Raw genomic sequence first — 17,833 nt, 5'->3', positions numbered from 1 at the left:
GGTAGAAATGAAACTCAGGTAGGCATTTAGTTGATGTCCATGATAAGGCTGCATCTCTAAGTAATTTTAATCAATTTAAGTAGGTAGCTTTTCCTTTTCAGCTTGATTTAATAAGTAGACTGCCCTTTTTACTCTGTTCTTTAATTAATTGGTGTCTTGGTTCCTTTAAACACAATTTTCTGCATGTAAAGACTAGTCAATGAAAAGTTCCAAACCATTCTTTGCCCTTTACTTCTCCCTTACCTCCACTACCCAAAAAAACTTGTTGTAAAAGCACTAACATTAGTTTCAAATGTACAGGGTCTGGAAAATCTTACACAATGATGGGTACAGCCGACCAACCTGGATTAATCCCTAGACTCTGCAGTGGTCTCTTTGAAAGAGCACAGAAAGAGGAAAACGAAGAACAGAGTTTCAAAGTGGAAGTGTCCTATATGGAGATTTACAATGAAAAAGTTAGGGATCTCCTTGACCCCAAAGGGTAAGCCATACACATGTAGAGAATGCTTGACCACGGACAATGTAACATGCTTTTGTTTCTATAAACTAAGGCTGTCTGCGTACTTTACCCTAATGGACTTCCTCTCAGGCATCCTAGCAGGGTACAAGACTTATCCTTGTTATGGGAGTGTCATTTTCCTAACCATCCCCTATACCTACCTACTCTCCCTTCTTTCCCGACCCCAAATAGCTGCTTTATTATTATTTAAAGGCCCAGTATAGGCCAAACACTTACCCTCATGCTGAAACTGATTTTCATGAAGTGAGATTCAGGAAAATGCCAATACTGTATATATAGATAGTGGCTTTTTGTCTAGTGTACTATAATGCTTCATGCTTTGAATGGTTGCTAGACGGTCTCATCATCTTGTCTATTGATTTGAATGGTAAGTTGATGAAAAATGTGGTTTTATTGAAAACTTAGCTGGCTGCACTTTTATAAGTACAAATCTTTCTTTTTAAACAGAAGCCGTCAGTCATTAAAAGTTAGAGAGCACAACGTCTTTGGTCCTTATGTAGATGGACTTTCTAAACTGGCTGTCGCCAGCTACAAGGTAAGGGATAATTTTAGAGATGGAATGGAATTTGAAATTGGTAATTCTTACCTTTGCTGCTCAAGTGCTTGTTTATAGTGGTGTGGTTATTTTTATATTGTTACTGTAATTAAGGGATTAAGAGAGGATATGCTTAAAGAAATCCTTTATGAAAGTTATAAACATGTGAGTACCGCTCTTACCACCTAACATTGAAAAAAGGAAACTGAAGACTTTCACGTCTGAGTTTAATAATTCTTCCTTGCATAAACCTAGGCTATATGAACAGTTTGACCATGTAACAGGCTCACAAGGAAGGCTGATGCATTGCCTTCACTGGAGAAAGTGAAGAGCAGATACCTAGCTACGTGTTTTGAGGCTTAGCAATTTTCAAATAAATCAATTTTGCTAAAAACCTATCTGTTCTAGCCTTAAGGTGAATGTTGGCTTTGCTGGTAGGGAGATACTGTTGAGTGGCTAAACACAGGACTTGGATTCAAGAGGAGTGGTTTCAGTTCCCTCCTCTGCCACTGTTTCGCTGTATGGTCTTGGTCAGGTCATTTAATCTCTCTGAGCCTCCATTTCCTCAAATGTAAAATGGGGACAAAGCTGTTAGTAGGATTAACTAGTTAGTAGTGGTAAAGCACTTAAGATTGGATGGAACATACTAAATAAATCAAGAGTATTATTATAGAATCATAGAGTTGGAAGGGACCTCAGGAGGTCATCTAGTCCAACCCCCTGCTCAAAGCAGGACTAACCTCAGCTAAATAATCCCAGTGAGGGTTTTGTCAAGCCGCAGCTTAAAAACCTCTAAAGATGGAGACTCCACCACCTCCCTAGGTAACCCATTCCAGTGCTTCACCACCCTCCTAGTGAAAAACTTTTTCCTAATGTCCACCCTAGACATCCCCCACTGCAACTTTAGACCGTTGCTCCTTGTTCTGTCATCTGCCACCACTGAGAACAGCCTAGCTTCATCCTCCCTGGAACCCCCTTTCAGGTAGTTAAAGGCTGCTATCAAATCCCCCTTAATTCTTCTCTTCTGCAGACTAAACAAGCCTAGTTCCTTCAGCCTCTCCTCATAAGTCATGTGCTCCAGCCCCCTAATCATTTTTGTTGCCCTCTGCTGGACTCTCTCCAACTTCTCCACATCCTTTTTGTAGTGGGGGGCCCAAAACTAGACACAATACTCCAAATGCGGCCTCACGAATATGGAATAGAGGGGAATAATCACTTCCCTCGATCTATTGGCAGTGCGCTTCCTAATGAAGCCCAATATGCTATTAGCCTTCTTGGCAACCAGAGCACACTGCTGACTCATATCCAGCTTCTTATCCACTGTAACCCCCAGGTCCTTTTCTGCAGAACTGCTGCCTAACTCATCGGTCCCCAGTCTGTAGCTGTGCATGGAGTTCTTCCGTCCAAGCGCAGGACTCTGCACTTGTCCTTGTTGAACCTCATCAGATTTCTTTTGGCCCAATCCTCCAGTTTGTTTAGATCCTTCTGTATCCTATCCCTACCTTCCAGGGATCTACCACTCCCCCTAGCTTAGTGTCATCTGCAAACTTGCTGAGGTTACAATCTACCCCATCCTCCAGATCATTAATGAAGATGTTAATCAAAACCGGCCCCAGGACCGACCCCTGGGGCACTCCGCTTGTGACCAGCTGTCAGCTAGACATGGAGCCACTGATCACTACCCATTGAGCCCAATGATCTAGCCAGTTCTCTATCCATTTTATGGTCCATTCATCCAACCCATACTACTTTAACTTGCTGATAAGAATACTGTGGGAGACTGTATCAAAAGCTTTGCTAAAGTCAAGGTATATCATGTCCACTGCTTTCCCCACATCCACAGAGCCAGTCACCTCTTCATAGAAAGCAATCAGGTTGGTCAGGCATGACTTTCCCTTGGTGAATCCATGTTGACTGTTCCTGATCACCTTCCTCTCTTCCAAGTTCCTTAAAATGGATTCCTTGAGGACCTGCTCCATGATTTTTCCAGGGATTGAGGTGAGGCTGACTGGTCTGTAGTTCCCTGGATCCTCTTTCCTCCCTTTTTTGAAGATGGGCACTATATTTGCTTTTTTCCAATCATCAGGGACCTCTCCCAATTGCCACGAGCTTTCAAAGATAGTAGCCAATGGCTCTGAAATCACATCAGCCAACTCCCTCAGCGCCCTCGACGCCCTTGATGTTCTTCTTCGAGTGCTTGCTCATGTTGATTCCATTCTAGGTGCATGCGTGCCTCGGTGCATGGTGAACGGAATTTTTTTCCCTTTAGCAGTACCTACAGGTCCGGCTCTGGTGCTCCCTGAAGTCCTGCGCGCCTGCCGCAGTATAACAGGCACTGCCAGCCCTATGCCCCCTCAGTTCCTTCTTTCTGCCCACGACAATTTCTGGAACTGTTCTGCTTGCTTTTGCTAGTGCTCCTTTAGTACCTACAGCAGTGTTAGATAGTTTATTTGTCGTTATTTGTTCTTTGTTAGTGAAGTAGTTGTAAATAGTTGATAGTTAAGTTAGGATTAGTCCCTGCTGGGACCTTTGTCCGGGAGCGGGGCATGCCCCGGTCTCCGGGTTTCAGGCCCTGCGTCACCTGCAGCAAGCCCTTTGCTCTTAGTGACCCCCCACGACAGTTGTCTAAAGTGCCTGGGGGAAGCTCATAGAAAGAAAAAGTGCAAGATCTGTAAGGCTTTCAGGCCGTGGACCCAAAAGGAGAGGGCGATCCTCCTGAAGGCCTTGCTGATGGAGGCAGCACTAAGACCAGCCTCTGAGCCGGCATGGTCTACCTCAGTGCTGAGCATCACATCAGGCGGGGCAAAGTGCCCAGTCAGCACCAGCCCTGCCACGGCACTGGACCTCTTCCTCTTCCCCATCAAAGAAGAAACAGAGAAATCTGGATAGAGACCGCCCCCCTGCACCAAAGAAGTCCAGGGAAGCGGGGTTGAGCGTGGGACCCGTACCGGACCAATCGACTGAGTGTCAGCAGGAGAGGGGATCACCGTCCAGAAGTGCCACCCCTGATAAAAGAGCCACCCCCGACTCCTGGGAGCGGAAGGGGGCCTCTTCAAATTACAGCGCCATCAATGCCAGAGGCATTCCAGGTGGCGAGGAACCTGATGGCCCTGCCTTTGCCACCTTTTCCTAGGCCACCGGTGCCATCGAAAGAGAATGCTCCGGTTTCCAGGGGGAAGCCCGCGATGGGTCCCCCGCAATGGCTGCACCGCTTCTCTGAACAGAGACTCCCTATCCCTGAGAACCAGGTCATTACGCAAGGAGCGTCGTTGTGGCACCTGTCTCCGAGGGGGTGCTCCCAATCCCCGTCTCCAGGGCATTCCTCAGCGATGGAGCACCACTGTTAGAGGCATTCTGTCGTCCTCTCAGCGCTGATCAGTCTCCAGCACTGAGAGTCTCGCGTTCTGACAGATGGCACCGATCCTGCTCATCCTCAGTAAGGCGTTCGCCGGATGGGAGTCGACGCCGTTCCCGCTCCCCCTTACCGAGGAATTAACCTGAACCAGCAGTGCGCAGAACCTGGTCACCAGAGAGGGAGCATCACCTAAAGGGGGCAAACGACGCCGTAAGTCTTCGGTCCCGAGGCACCGATCTTCGACACGACACCAGTCCTGCTCATCGTCTGGGCAAGGATCTTTGGCAGCCTGGCACTGCTCGGGCAAGTGACACCGCTGGTCACTGTCCTCACACTCCCCACCACTGAGACAGCGGTCATTGGAGCGCCATTGTACTCGGGGGTCGGGGCGCCGCTCCCACTCCGTGGTGCCATACTGCAAGGTAGCCAACTGCTGACCCCCCCCCCCATGGTCGTTCGGCAGCGAGTCTGTTTCCTCAGGGGAGGACAGGCAGCCTGCCACCCGATCGGGGCATCCCTTGAAGTCACAGGAGTAAGTTCCCTGCTCTGCAGCTCCTGGCTGGCCTCAGGGCCAGTGGCCGGCGCAGTGGCCGTATTGGGGACTTTGGGGGATTCCAGTGGCCCCAGGCTCTTTTATCATACAGGTCCTCTGGCGTGCAGTCAGCGCCAGTGACCCTGGAGGGGCTCACGAGTCAGCTTCAGAGGAGGACTCGGACCCCCAAGAGGGGATGTCGTCAGCAGCTCCCTGTCAACGGGAGGAGATGCTGCCACCTCCCGTGCCACCTCAGGACTCATCATCTTCCCCAGATGAGGCAGTCGCTTCGGGGCTGTCTGTGCCCCTGGATGATTTTCGGGCCCACCAGGAGCTCCTTAAGAATGTGGCCTTGAATTTAGGTTTGGAGGCAGAGGAGCTCAAGGAGGCCTCGGACAACCTGTTTGATGTGCTTGCTACGGCGGCGCTGGCCTTGGTTGCCCTACCTATACACGCAGATGTGCTCAAGGTAGTGAAGGCCCTATGGCAGACGCCATCATCCGTGGCCCCAATGTCTAAAAGAGCTGAGAAAAAGTACTATGATACCGCAGAGGGATTTGAATATTTGTTCACCCACCCGACCCCGGGTTCCCTGGTGGTGGCAGCCACCGACGAGTGCAATAGGCAGGGCCAGCCTGTCTGACTCCCAAAAATAAAGACGACAAACTGGATCTTTTTGGGAGGAGAATTTATTCAACAGCAAACCTGCGGTTTCGCATTGCAAATCAGCAGGTGCTTCTAAGCAGGTATGACTACAATCTTTGGGACTACCTCAAGAATTTTGGGGTGACTCTGCCCCAGGAACAGGCACTGGTCTTTGCCACCATCCTCGAGGAGGGTAGAACGGTGGCTGGAGCGGCCCTTCAGGTGGTTTCCAGTGCAGTGGACTAAGCCGGGAGAGCCATGGCCTTGGTGATTTGTATGGGTCGGGGCTCTTGGCTGCAGTCTTCTGGACTGTCACAGGAGGTGCAGCAGTCCATTCAGGGCCTCCCTTTTTGACAGGTCTGCTCTTTTTTCTGGCCAGACCAATACCAAGCTGCATGGTTTGAAGGTCTTGAGGGCCACGCTGCACTCCTTGGGCCTTTATACACCCCAGGCCTTGAGGTGTCCGTTCCACTCCGAGCAGCAGCTGCAGAGATACCAGCCTCCTTGTTTCACCCCTTATAGACGAAGGGACAGAGATAGGGAATCTAGGAGGCGCTGGATGACCGCCCCAGCTGGGCCTTCTAGGCGCTCTAACGGCCAGCGCCAATCCTTTTGAAGGTGTGCCGAGGATGGCGTTCCAGTCTCCAGACAGGATCCTCCCTCCCGTCCATTCCTCAGCTGACTTGCTCCCTTCCTGTCCTAACGGGCCAAGATAACATTGGACCGTTTGGTCCTTGGCATAATCTAGGCAGGATACATCCTGCAGTTTTCTCTCCCCCTCCCCCCACAACCCTCCCTCTCCATCCCTCTTCAGGGACCTCTCTCACAAGCAGCTTCTCGTATGAGATGTGGAGAATCTTCTCAGTCTACAGGCTATGGACGAAGTTCTGCCAGACATGAAAGGGAAAGGATTTTACTCCCAGTACTTCCTCATTCCCAAGGCGAAAGGGGGTCTCGGGCCCATTCTAGACCTGCGTCGTCTCAACAAATATCTCAAGAGACTGAAGTTCCCCATGGTCTCCCTAACCTCCTTCGTTCCTTCTTTGGATCCAGGATACTGGTCTGCTGCCCTCGACCTAAAGGATGTATACTTCCACATCGCAATCTTTCCTGGCCACAGATGATTTCACCGCTTCATCATGGCCCGCTCCCACTACCAGTTTATGGCGTTACCCTTTGGCCTCTCTTCTGCCCCGAGGGTGTTTACACGGTGCATGGTGGTGGTGGCTGCACACAAGATGCCAAGGCGTGCAGATTTACCCATACCTGGATGACTGGCTGATCAAGGGCAGGTCTCAGTCTCACATCCGAAACAGCCTACACTTCGTATGTACCACCTGTCGCCATCTAGGTCTGTTAATAAACTAACAGAAATCAACATTAATGCCAGTGCTTCAGATAGAATTCATTGGAGCAGTTCTGGACTCCATGCAGGCCAGGGCGTTTCTGCCCCAGCCTCATTTCGAAGCCACGTCAGACATTACTCGCCTGTGTGAGTGCCCATCATAGCAGCCAGATCTCGTCTGCAGCTGCTGGGCCATATGATGGCTTGCACGTACGTAGTAAGGTTTGCACGCCTAGGGCTCAGGCCCCTCCAGTTGTGGCTGGCTTTGGTGTACGCCCCGAGCAGGCACTCCCTGGACCAAGTGGTCATGGTTCCCCCCCCCACGTCTTGTCCTCACTGGAATCGTGGCAGGACCCTTGCTCACTGCTACAGGGCATGCTGTTCGAGGAACTAGCCTCCTTGATCACGTTGGTGTCGGACATTTCAGATTTGGGATGGGGGATCCATATCCGTTCCAACCACAGTACTCAAGGGGTTTGGTCGCAGGAGGAGCAAGAGATGCGCATAAACATGAGGGAACTACTGGCGATATGCCTGGCTCGCAGGGTGTTCCTTCCCTTCATCTCGGGCAAGGTAGTGTGGGTTCTGACAGATAACACTGCTTCCATGTACTATATCAACAAGTGGGTGGGAGGGGACCCACTCCTGGGCCCTTTACAAGGAGGCAGTGTGTCTTTGAAACCTTGAGATGAGCCACAACTTTCACCTTATAGCCTCTCATCTTCCGGACATCAAGAACGACACAGCAGACTGTCTCAGCAGATCCTTTTTACCCTGCCACGACTGGTCGCTCCACCCGAGGGTAGCCGCTATAATCCTCCAGAGGTGGGGTTCTCCCCAACTGGACCTGTTTGCGTCCAGACAGAACAAGAAGTGTCTCCAGTTCTGTTCTCTCTGCGGCCTCAAAGAAAGTCGAAAGGGGCTCTGATGTATGCATTCCCACCCATTATAGTGCTGCACTGAGTCCTCCTGAAAATCAAGAGGGACAGAGCAAATATTATCCTGGGCACACTGGCATGGCCATGCCAGCACTGGTTCAGCATGCTGCTGGAACTGTAAGTCGCCTCCCTGCTGGAGTTTCCCCAGTGACACCATCTCTTCTCCCAGAACCAGGGTTGATTGCTATACCCAGATTTAGAGTCCCTACATCTGACGGCGTGGAGACTGCATGGCTGAACCCGGAGGAATGGGCCTGTTCATCACAGGTTCAGCAGATTCTGTTGGGCAGTAGGAAGCCTTCCACTCATGCTGCATACTTAGCCAAGTGGAAACGGTTCATCTGCTGGGTAATGTCCCACAAAATTCCGCCCGAGCACTCTTCGATTCAGGCTATTCTAGATTACTTATTGCACTTTAAACTTCAAGGCCAAGTTATTGCCTCATTGAAGGTTCACCTGGCGGCCATCTCAGCCTTTCACCTTCCAATAGATGGGAAATTGTTTTTTCCCATTCCATGACGGTCAGGTTCCAGAAAGGAATAGAGAGTCTCTACTCTCAGGTTCGAGACCCAGTGCCCCCCTAGGGATCTAAACCTCATTCTGTCTAGGCTCACGGGTTCCCCCTTCAAGCATTTGGCTACCTGTCCATTGCTGTTGCTTTCCTGGAAAGTATCCTTCCTAGTAGCAATTTCCTCAGCAAGAAGAGTCTCTGAGATTAGGGCACTTACCTCAGAATAGCCATACACAACCTTCTATAAGGACAAGGGAGAGTTGTAGCCTCATCCCCCTTTCTTACCCAAGGTAGTATCTCAATTTCACTTGTAACCAGGATATATTTCTTCCTGTGTTCTTTCCCAAGCCTCATAGCTTGGAGGAAGAATGGAGGTGACACACACTTGACGTTAGGTGGGCGTTAGCTTTCTACGTTGAACGCACTAAGTCATTCCAGAAGACTACGCAACTTTTTTGTTGCAGTGGCAGATAGGATGAAAGGCTTACCTGTCTCCGCCCAGTACATTTCCTCCTGGATAACTTCCTGCATCAAGTTTTGTTACGAGCAGGTGAAGGTGCCTCTACCGGATGACATCACAGCCCACTCCACCAGAGCACAAGCTTCCTTGGTGGCTTTTCTGGCGCAGGCACTGGTGCAGGACATCTGTAGGGCCGCACTTGATCATCAGTGCACACTTTCATGTCCCATTATGCCATCATCCAGCAGGCATGGGACGATGCCAGCTTCGGCAGAGCGGTGCTGCAGGCAGCTCACCTGTGAACTCCGGGCTCACCTCCGAGGTATTGCTTGTGAGTCACCCAGAATGGAATTGACATGAGCAAGCCTTTGAAGAAGAAAAGATGGTTACTTACCTCATAAGTGTTGTTCTTCGAGATGTTACTCATGTGCATTCCATTACCTGCCTCCCATCCCCGCTGTCGGAGTTGACGGAAAGAAGGAACTGAGAGGGCAGGGCGTAGGGCCGGCGGTACCTGTTATACTGTGGTATGTGCGCAGGACTCCAGGGGGTGCTGGTGCCAACCCTACGGGTACTGCTAAAGGGAAAAAAATTCCAGTAACTGCACAGAGGCACACACGCACCTAGAATGAACATGAGCAACACATCTCGAAGAACAGTTATAAGGTAAGCAACCGTCTTATGTAGTAACTGTATGTTCAACCTAAGTTATTCAGATTCTAAGGACTATGCAGCACAATGTCTTCATGAAGCTATTTGGTGTACTGTTGGAAAAGCTAGTAAATACAAGATAGAATTCCAAAACTCTTAAGCCTTTAAGCAAACAAACTTGCAATACAGGGATTGGTTCATGAGTCCTATTATGAGCACCCTGTTAATTCTTCCAGTTCTTACTACTAGTTTCTATAAATAAAATTATTTCATGTACATTTTCCATATACACTACACAGCAGTCTTGCAAAATTCCATGCACTTAGAGTAGGAAACCATTGTGCTCTTGTTTGGTTTTTTTCCTTTCCCACTATCATCCTGCTAATGCTTGGGTGAATAGCTTTTGTGTCTGGGGTAGTAAGTTTGTGACCATTTTGTAAGACTGATGTACAACTTGCAGTTTCTGTGCTTCAAAGTTTCTCTCAAGCTACTGATGTTGATTTATGACATTCTAGGACTTCCCAAGCTCTTGACCAGAAGAGAAATATAATAACCTGTTCTGTTGATTGTTTTATTTTTATTTATAAAACTTGAGGTTCTAGGCCTGAATTATAATACGTGTTAATAAGACGCTCTAACTACTGAGTGAACTAAAATGCTGCAGTATTTCACAAATGAAATGTCATTTTACTTTAATTGCAGTAAACCAATGCTTTGTGCAGCCAGCCAACCAATAAAAAGGAATGCAGTATCTCCCCAGTGGGATCCAAAAAAGTTAATGGATAATGTACATATAATGACATTGTTTAAATTGAATTAGGCTCAGTGATTGTTTACTGCTTATTGTTAACTTAAAATAGCTCAATATTGAGATTTCGTCTTTAGAAACAAAAAACAAACCAAACCTAAGGAGAAACTTGCATCTCTTGTTCCTTTACTAAAATTATTATTTTTACTATTTATTGAAGTAGTTTAGTGAAAGCTATGTTTGTGCGGATCGTACCCAGGGCATATAATTAAAGGCTTACAATTTTATTTAGGACATAGAGTCTTTGATGTCAGAGGGTAACAAATCTCGAACAGTGGCTGCAACCAACATGAATGAAGAGAGCAGTCGGTCACATGCAGTCTTCAAGATCATCCTCACACACACGCTGTATGATGTACAATCAGGGGTAAGTAACAGCAGGAGATACGTTTGCAGGTAGAGATTCTAATCTTGAATGTCTAATCCAAAATACAGATTCTAATCTGGGTTTTTGTCATGTGTGTCAATAGGTTACTGTGCTTGTGCACATATGTAATGAAGCAAGGTACTGCAGATGTTTTGATGGTCATGTGAGATTGAAATCTGGCTCTTGAAATGCAATGATATAAGGAGGCAAACCCAAAGCTGCAGTAAATATAATGAGGATTCCTTAATCCTAATATCTGAAGCAATAAAACATTTATTTTAAAACAAGATTTGGTAATATAGATTTAGGGGCTAGATGAGTCAGTTTTGCAGAAATTTTACTTCTCATCTTCTGGATCCCTCCTGAAAGCAGCTTGATAATGGTCAGGTTGCTGATGTGCTGAAGCCACTGTCTATCGCACTGACCAATATTGTCTGTTTTCTTTTATTCCCCTATTGGTCTGTCTATATCCATCTGTTTCCTCTTGTCTTATATTTAGATTGTAACATCTTTGTGGCAGGGACTGTTGTTTTGTTCTGTGTTTGTACAGCACCTAGCACGATGGGGTCCTATTCCATGATTGGGGCTCTTAAACGCTACAATAATACAAATAATAACAGTGTGTGAGGATGGGAAACTGAAGTATTAGAAAAATGTTTGAATACAAAACTGGCTTTGTCCTTCAAGAGAAAATACTTGATGGAGATATTTTGTGATGGTAGACTTCAGAATAAAGAAACTTTGTGCATGTATGAAGATTTCACATTATAACTTTTTCATGGAATATTTCCAAATGTATGTTTTCTGAACGTGTTCTAAAGATTTCACCTTCTCACCAAGTAGTACCTTCTTTCCTTTAATTTTGTTTCATCTTTTTTCTGAGAAACACATTTACTTGTCCATTTAATTTTACTAAACCTCAGCAAACCAGTGGTGATGGCACAACAAATTTAACTAGAAAATAGAAATGTGCGGCTCTTGCAAAAACAGCAAATGCATTAACAGAGGCATAGCATGCAAGGCACAGGAGGTGATAGTACCGCTCTACTCAGCGCAGGTTGGGCCTCAGCTGGAGTACTGTGTCCAGTTTTGGTCACCAAAATTGCTACTATCTTTGGCACCTTGAGATGGACGTGCAACGTGCTTTGAGGCAAAGTAAAATGTTCAAAAATACCTATGTCCCACTGGAAAAAAATCAGACCCATTGATATTTTTCAATGAGACGTAGGTGCTTTTAGCACTTACATGGTACAGAAAAGCTTAAGATACCCATTAATTCAAGAGAAATCCAAATTCCAATTTGAATGTTTCAAAATTGATTTTCGGTCCAGATATACCTAGCAAGAATGGTAAGAATTTATGGTAAAACTTCTATTGAGTTAAGTCTTTAATATGAGGGTTGAACATTTTTTATCCAACTTGAAATTCCTTCTTTAAAGAGAAGGACTTTGGAAGGGATTTGGGAAACCTTCCCTACCATCTTAGTATTTTTGTAAATATCTGCCCTTCATAAAATGTGAAATTATAACATACTTCCTGCTTTCTCATTCTTATTTTCAGAGTGATGCAGTCTGAGCGTAGGGCCAGGAATCAATGTCAAAATTCAAGGAATGACTATGCTACAAGCACTACAGCAGCAAGCTGCAGCACTGTAGCTACACTGCTGTAGTGTGTACACTTGCTGCGGTGATGGAAGGGTTATTTGTCTCTGTAGTAAATCCACCACCGAAAGGCAATAGCTATGTTGATGTAAAAATTAGTCTGTCAACCTAGAAATGTCTATAGTGGGAGTTAGGTCAGCTTATCAGGGTCTGTCAAAGGTGTGAATTTTTCACACCTCCTGAGTGGCATAGCTATTAGCTAAGTCATCTTATGTTTTACATGTACATCAGGCCTGAGATTGGAATTCAGGAGTCCCTGACTCCCACTGTGGCTTTGGACAAGTAACTAATCACCCTTTTCAAGATGGGAAAACTAAGGCAGAGATGTTGCCCCTGGTTTAGATTGAGAATCGTGGTCCTTACCTACATTCCCTCCTCTTCTACTCTTCTTGCTTTCTACCTGTCTGATGCTGGCTGCATTCTTCCCTTCTGGTACTTTCTTTGCTGTCTAGGTAGGGGTCTTGGAGTTCCTGGTGCATTCTACACTACCACTTTTGAGGCAGCAACTAAAGTAATAGAAAGATTATTTTTTATTTAAAGTGGTATGTTTAAATGTTTAGTACTTGTTACAATATTTATTTTTGAATCTGTTGGATAAATGGTCCCAAGTAAGGAATGCACCCTGCATTTTTATTTGAAAACATGGCAAACTGTGAAACTTAACTGGATGTTTGAGTGAGTAAAATCTTTTAACAGTAACTCTTCTCTTGTTCATTCCTCAGACATCAGGTGAGAAAGTGGGCAAACTGAGTCTGGTGGACTTAGCGGGCAGCGAAAGGGCAACTAAAACTGGTGCTGCAGGTGACAGGCTGAAGGAAGGAAGCAACATTAACAAGTAAGGTTCTTAGTGATTTTTCTGACTGCTGTTTTGTTAAAATAGGAAATAAAGAAAAGCTACACCAAGCTTGTAATGCATGGTTTAATCAATAAGATTTCTGCAATGTACTCACTGTAACCAATTCAGGCTTTTCTGAGGTTGTTTTATATTTGAATGTTCTTTCTGTAGACATTCTTCAGTGATCTGTGAATATTTTAAGTATTTAAGATGTGTTTTATGCTGTGCTTACGCTCCCTGTAACAGTTACATATGTAATTGTGTTGCAAGGACATGATTATAAAGGATGAAAACTTTATTTTGTGAGTTTCTCACATGGAAAATTGATACATTGCTAAGCAACATAGCCTATGTTGGAGGAGAACATTAGTGGAAATGCCGTTAGCTAACTTTTTTTGTCATAGCTGATTTTTGGAAAGGCAGGTACTTGCCTTACTTCTGACACTCCTGCACTTGCAGTTATCTTCAGGAACAGGGACTGAAAATTATGACAAATTGGTGTACAAATAGGGGTTTAAATGGAGACCACCAAACTAACTTTCATTTGTCTGAAGTGGGTGTTGGATGGGCAAGGGCTGTTAGTGTTTTAGGTCTTTGCTACACTGAAGATATAGATATATATTAATTCTGTGAAGTTGAGATAAAGTTAGACTACTTAAATGACAGTGATTGGAAGGTTTTGTTCTTCTTTGGGCGATTGCACATGCATTCCACTTTTGGTGTGCGCGTGCTGTGAGCACAATTATTGAAAATTTTTCCCTCAGCAGTACCCATCAGGCCAACTTGAGTGCCCTCTGCTGCCATACACCACTGCAAATAGGTAGAAAGGACATGGCCACCCCTAGCTCCCCTTAGTTCCTTCTTACAGCCCAGGACAGTTCTTGGAATCTGGTGGTTTTGTTTTAGCAAGTTCTCTGTGTGTTTTTTTTGTATATAGTTACTTACATTTATTGTTCTTAGTGTTACTTAGTGATAAGTTTTAGTGTCAGTTTTTTTTCAGTTCCCCAACTCTGGGGTTCCATTTGTTAGTACAAAGGAATGCTTTCATCCCAGGCTTCAAGTCTTGTCTGTCTTGCTCAAAGCTAATACCTGTGGACAGTCTGCACTCTAGTTGTCCAAACGTGTTTCAGTGAGTCTCAGTTTAAGTATCTGTGTCAGCTTTGCAAGGACTTAAAGCTGAGAACCAAAAAAGATGGAGAGGCCAGGCTGAGGTTTCTTTTGATGGAGGCTGCTCTGAGACCACCTTCAGAGCCTTCTTGTTTGGAGAGAGCACTGAACCCCTTCGGCATGTGTGAGCAGTACGCCTCCATTGCTGACTGAGTCCCAGCACCGCTTGTCCTTGTAGGTGCCCAGGAATAAACAGAAGGCTTCCAAGGACATTTCTGGGAAAGACAGATCTCCAATCCCTAAGTCTGCCAGGAAAGGGGGCAAAATGTCGAATAAAGTGCAGTCAAAATCAAAGCATTCCTCCACTCGCTGTTTGGATAAGATGGCACTGTTGCTGCACTGTTGAGTCTGGAGCCTGAAACGGCATGTTTATCATCTGTGGCACCATCTTTGTCTCTTGCGCATCCGTCAGTGACTACTCATATATGCCAGAGGCATTTGCAGCTGCAAGGGACTTGTTGAGTTTATCGGCACTGCTGGCTTCATTGGTGCAGATCTCTCCTACAGTATAGGTAGATTGTTTGGTATCAGCCTCCTTGATGCAGTACCCAGTACCAAATCAACCTCCTGCATCCCTGAGCTGCCATCTATCGCTGCCATCCAGAGGGGAGGCAGCGATGATGGCTTCTCTTCGTTCTTCTCCGGACTCTTGGCACCAGTCTCCAGCACCAACTGAAGTGGCCCCTGCATGGTCAGGAGATGGTGATTCTTCTTCTTACTCGGAGGTTGGTTCTTGTGTCTCCCAGCCATGGTGTGTGTCTCACCATTCCCCTCTTATACGTTGCCGGTCCAGGCTCTTGCGAAATTCTGCAACTGGTGCTGGCACAGACATATGGCCAGAAAGACATTTGTGGTCCGTTACCTTTTGTGTCCATTCTGGAACCCATGAGCATTCTCTCCTGGAGGAAGCTGCGGAGAAACTACCTGAGGTGACCCAGCCTCAACCTGTGTTAGCTTCTTCCTCCTCCCCAGATGAAGCAGCTCCTCAGGCGTGTCTTCATCCCTCCTGATGACAGCAAGGCTCTCCAGGAACTCTTATAAAGGGCGGCCTCAGCCTTGGATATTCAAGTAGAGGAAGTTAGGGAGTCTTCTCACTGTATCATTAACATTCTGGCCACAGTTGTGCCATCTCAGGAAGCACTACCAATTAATGAGGTGATTTTAGAGCCCATTAAGTCTCTGTGGCAAGCTGCCTCCCCACTACCTCCCTCCCATGTTAAAATAAGTGGAGTGTAGATATTATGTAGACCCAATTTTAGACCTAAGGCTTTGAGCATTTTTATTCCTAGCTCTTTCTAGGGTTACTCATTCTCTCCTACCAAAGAGAGGGAATTCCGGGGACCGCAGTTTGCTACCCCTAAGCCAAAGGGTGCCAAAAAACTGGACCCATTTGGTAGAAAAATGTATTCTGTGATGGGGTTACAGCTTAGAATTGCCAACCAGCAGGCCTTAGGACGATACAACTTTAATATGAGATGTTGTTCTGAAATTTAGGGACAAGCTACCTGAGGATACTAAACAGGAGTTCCTGTTGCTGCGGGATGAGGAGAAGTTAGTGGCAAATATGTCACTTCAGGCTGATTGGGATGTAGCTAACTTGGGTGCTAAGACAGCACAGGTGCTTATGGCTACAGTCTTCAGGGCCCCAGGAAGTTCAGCAGACTATCCAAGACCTGCCATTTGAAGGGTCATCCCTCTTTTCAGATGATGGATGATAAACTTCACAGCTTAAAGGATGTCAGGGCAATTCTGAAGTAATTGGGCATGTATGCTCTTGCCCCTTTGAGAAAGCACTTTTGTCCTCAGCATTCCCACAGATATCCACTCTTGCACTTTGCCAGGACCTATTGAGGACAAAGAGTTGGAGTTACAGGTGCAAGCCAACTCCTTCCCTCCAGTTCCTTCTGGTCCAGCTAGGTTCCCTTAGGGTACTAGGCAACCATTCTGATGATTCGATCAAGGATGCCAGACCAGTCTCTCCTTCTCCTTTGTCTGCAAACCATCTATCCCATTTCTTCAGTGCTTGGTCTGAAATGACTTCGGACCAGTGGGTTTTATGTACCGTGGAAGTGGGATACACCTTTCAGTTTTTCTTTCCCTCCCCATCCGTCTTCAGGGACCACTTTCAAGAGGTGCTCTTTCTCCAAGAGGTTCAAACTCTCATCTGAGTGGGAGCCATAGAGGAGAATGGGGTTTTATTCCTACTATTTTCTTATACTCGGCCAATTTTTGACCTACCTCATTTCAACAGATATTTAAAAAGGATAGTTTCATATTGTCACACTGGCTTCCGTTTTCCCCTCCCTGTATCCTGAGCCTGGTGTTCTGCCCTCAATTTAAATTACGCTTATTTCCATATGACAATTTATCAAGATCACAGGAAGTAAGTGAGATTGGTTTACCAGAAATCTGACATCCAGTTCACAGTTCTGCTTTTCAGCCTGTTGGCAGCTCCCTGGATTTTCACAAAATGTTTGGCACTGGTAGATGTCTTCCTGAGAAAGTTAGGAGTACGTGTCTATCCCTACCTGGACTACTGGCTTGTGAGAGGCAATTCCAGGATTCAGGTACTGTCCAGTGTAACTCTTATCCAGTCAATTCACAAGGCACTGGGATTGTTGGTAGACTTTTCTTAGTTGACCTTCTCACCATTTCAGAGGATAGAAGTTATAGGGACAGTACTGGATTCTGCTCAAGCCAGTGCTTCTCTTCCAGTGTCAAGATTTCAGATAATTCAATCCATTGTTCTAGATCTCAAGACTTACAATTTTCTGCCGTCGTCTTGGGCATGAGGCTTCTGGGACATTTGGCCTCTTTAACAGACTACACTCAGGATTCTACAACATTGCTGGCCTCCGTAGTCTTCCCAAGCTGTCACCCTTGAAAACTGTGCTTAGGATGCCCCCTCATATTTTAGCCTCTCTAGTTTGGTAGATAAACCCTGCCAATGTTTGCATAGGTGTTCCCTTTGTCTACCTCAACCATCACTAACACTAGTAACTGATGCGTCTGCCCTGGGTTGCCTTCAGATGCAGGGGTTATGGTCAGCAAAGGACCTCATTCTGCACATAAATGTCAGGGAGCTGAGAGCTGTCCAGCTGGTGTGGCAGGGTTTTCTAACCCACATCAAGGGGAAAAGCCTACTCACTCTCTCAGACAACACGGCAGCAATGTTCTACTTCAACAGACGAGGAGGGGCCCACTCATCCCTGCTCTGCCAAGATGCAGTTCATCTATGGGATTTTGCATTGGCAATTCAAATCAAAGCCTCTAACCTTCCAGGAGTGCAGAACGAACTTGCAGACCACCTACGCAGGTCATTTGAGTCATCATGAGTGTTCCCTCTGTTTAGATGTTGACAGATTTCTCTTCCAGCTCTGGAGGTCTCCAAAGGTAGACCTATTCACAATGAGATACAAAAGGAAGTGCCACCAGTTTAGTTCCCTAAAGCAGAGGTTTTCAAACTGTGGGGCGCGCCCCTTTGGAGAGGCTCAGAGGAACGT

At 46.2% G+C, this 17,833-nt stretch overlaps 1 protein-coding gene across 1 annotated transcript in view; it reads left to right on the top strand.

Annotated features, from left to right (window-relative positions):
- KIF13B (kinesin family member 13B) overlaps window positions 1-17,833 on the top strand; it is a 239,215-nt gene that overhangs the window by 106,499 nt on the left and 114,883 nt on the right. Inside the window, exons 8-11 of the mRNA XM_067556161.1 lie at window positions 301-481; window positions 968-1,055; window positions 10,533-10,667; window positions 13,051-13,163. Coding sequence (XP_067412262.1) covers window positions 301-481; window positions 968-1,055; window positions 10,533-10,667; window positions 13,051-13,163 — 517 coding nt within the window. The remainder of the gene's footprint in view (window positions 1-300; window positions 482-967; window positions 1,056-10,532; window positions 10,668-13,050; window positions 13,164-17,833) is intronic.

Source organism: Emydura macquarii, unplaced genomic scaffold (assembly GCF_026122565.2).
Source record: "Emydura macquarii macquarii isolate MOO-44397 ecotype Brisbane River unplaced genomic scaffold, CSIRO-AGI_Emac_v2 contig_1676, whole genome shotgun sequence".
Lineage (NCBI taxonomy): Eukaryota > Metazoa > Chordata > Testudines > Chelidae > Emydura > Emydura macquarii.
This window is presented reverse-complemented; position numbering and strand designations above follow the sequence as displayed.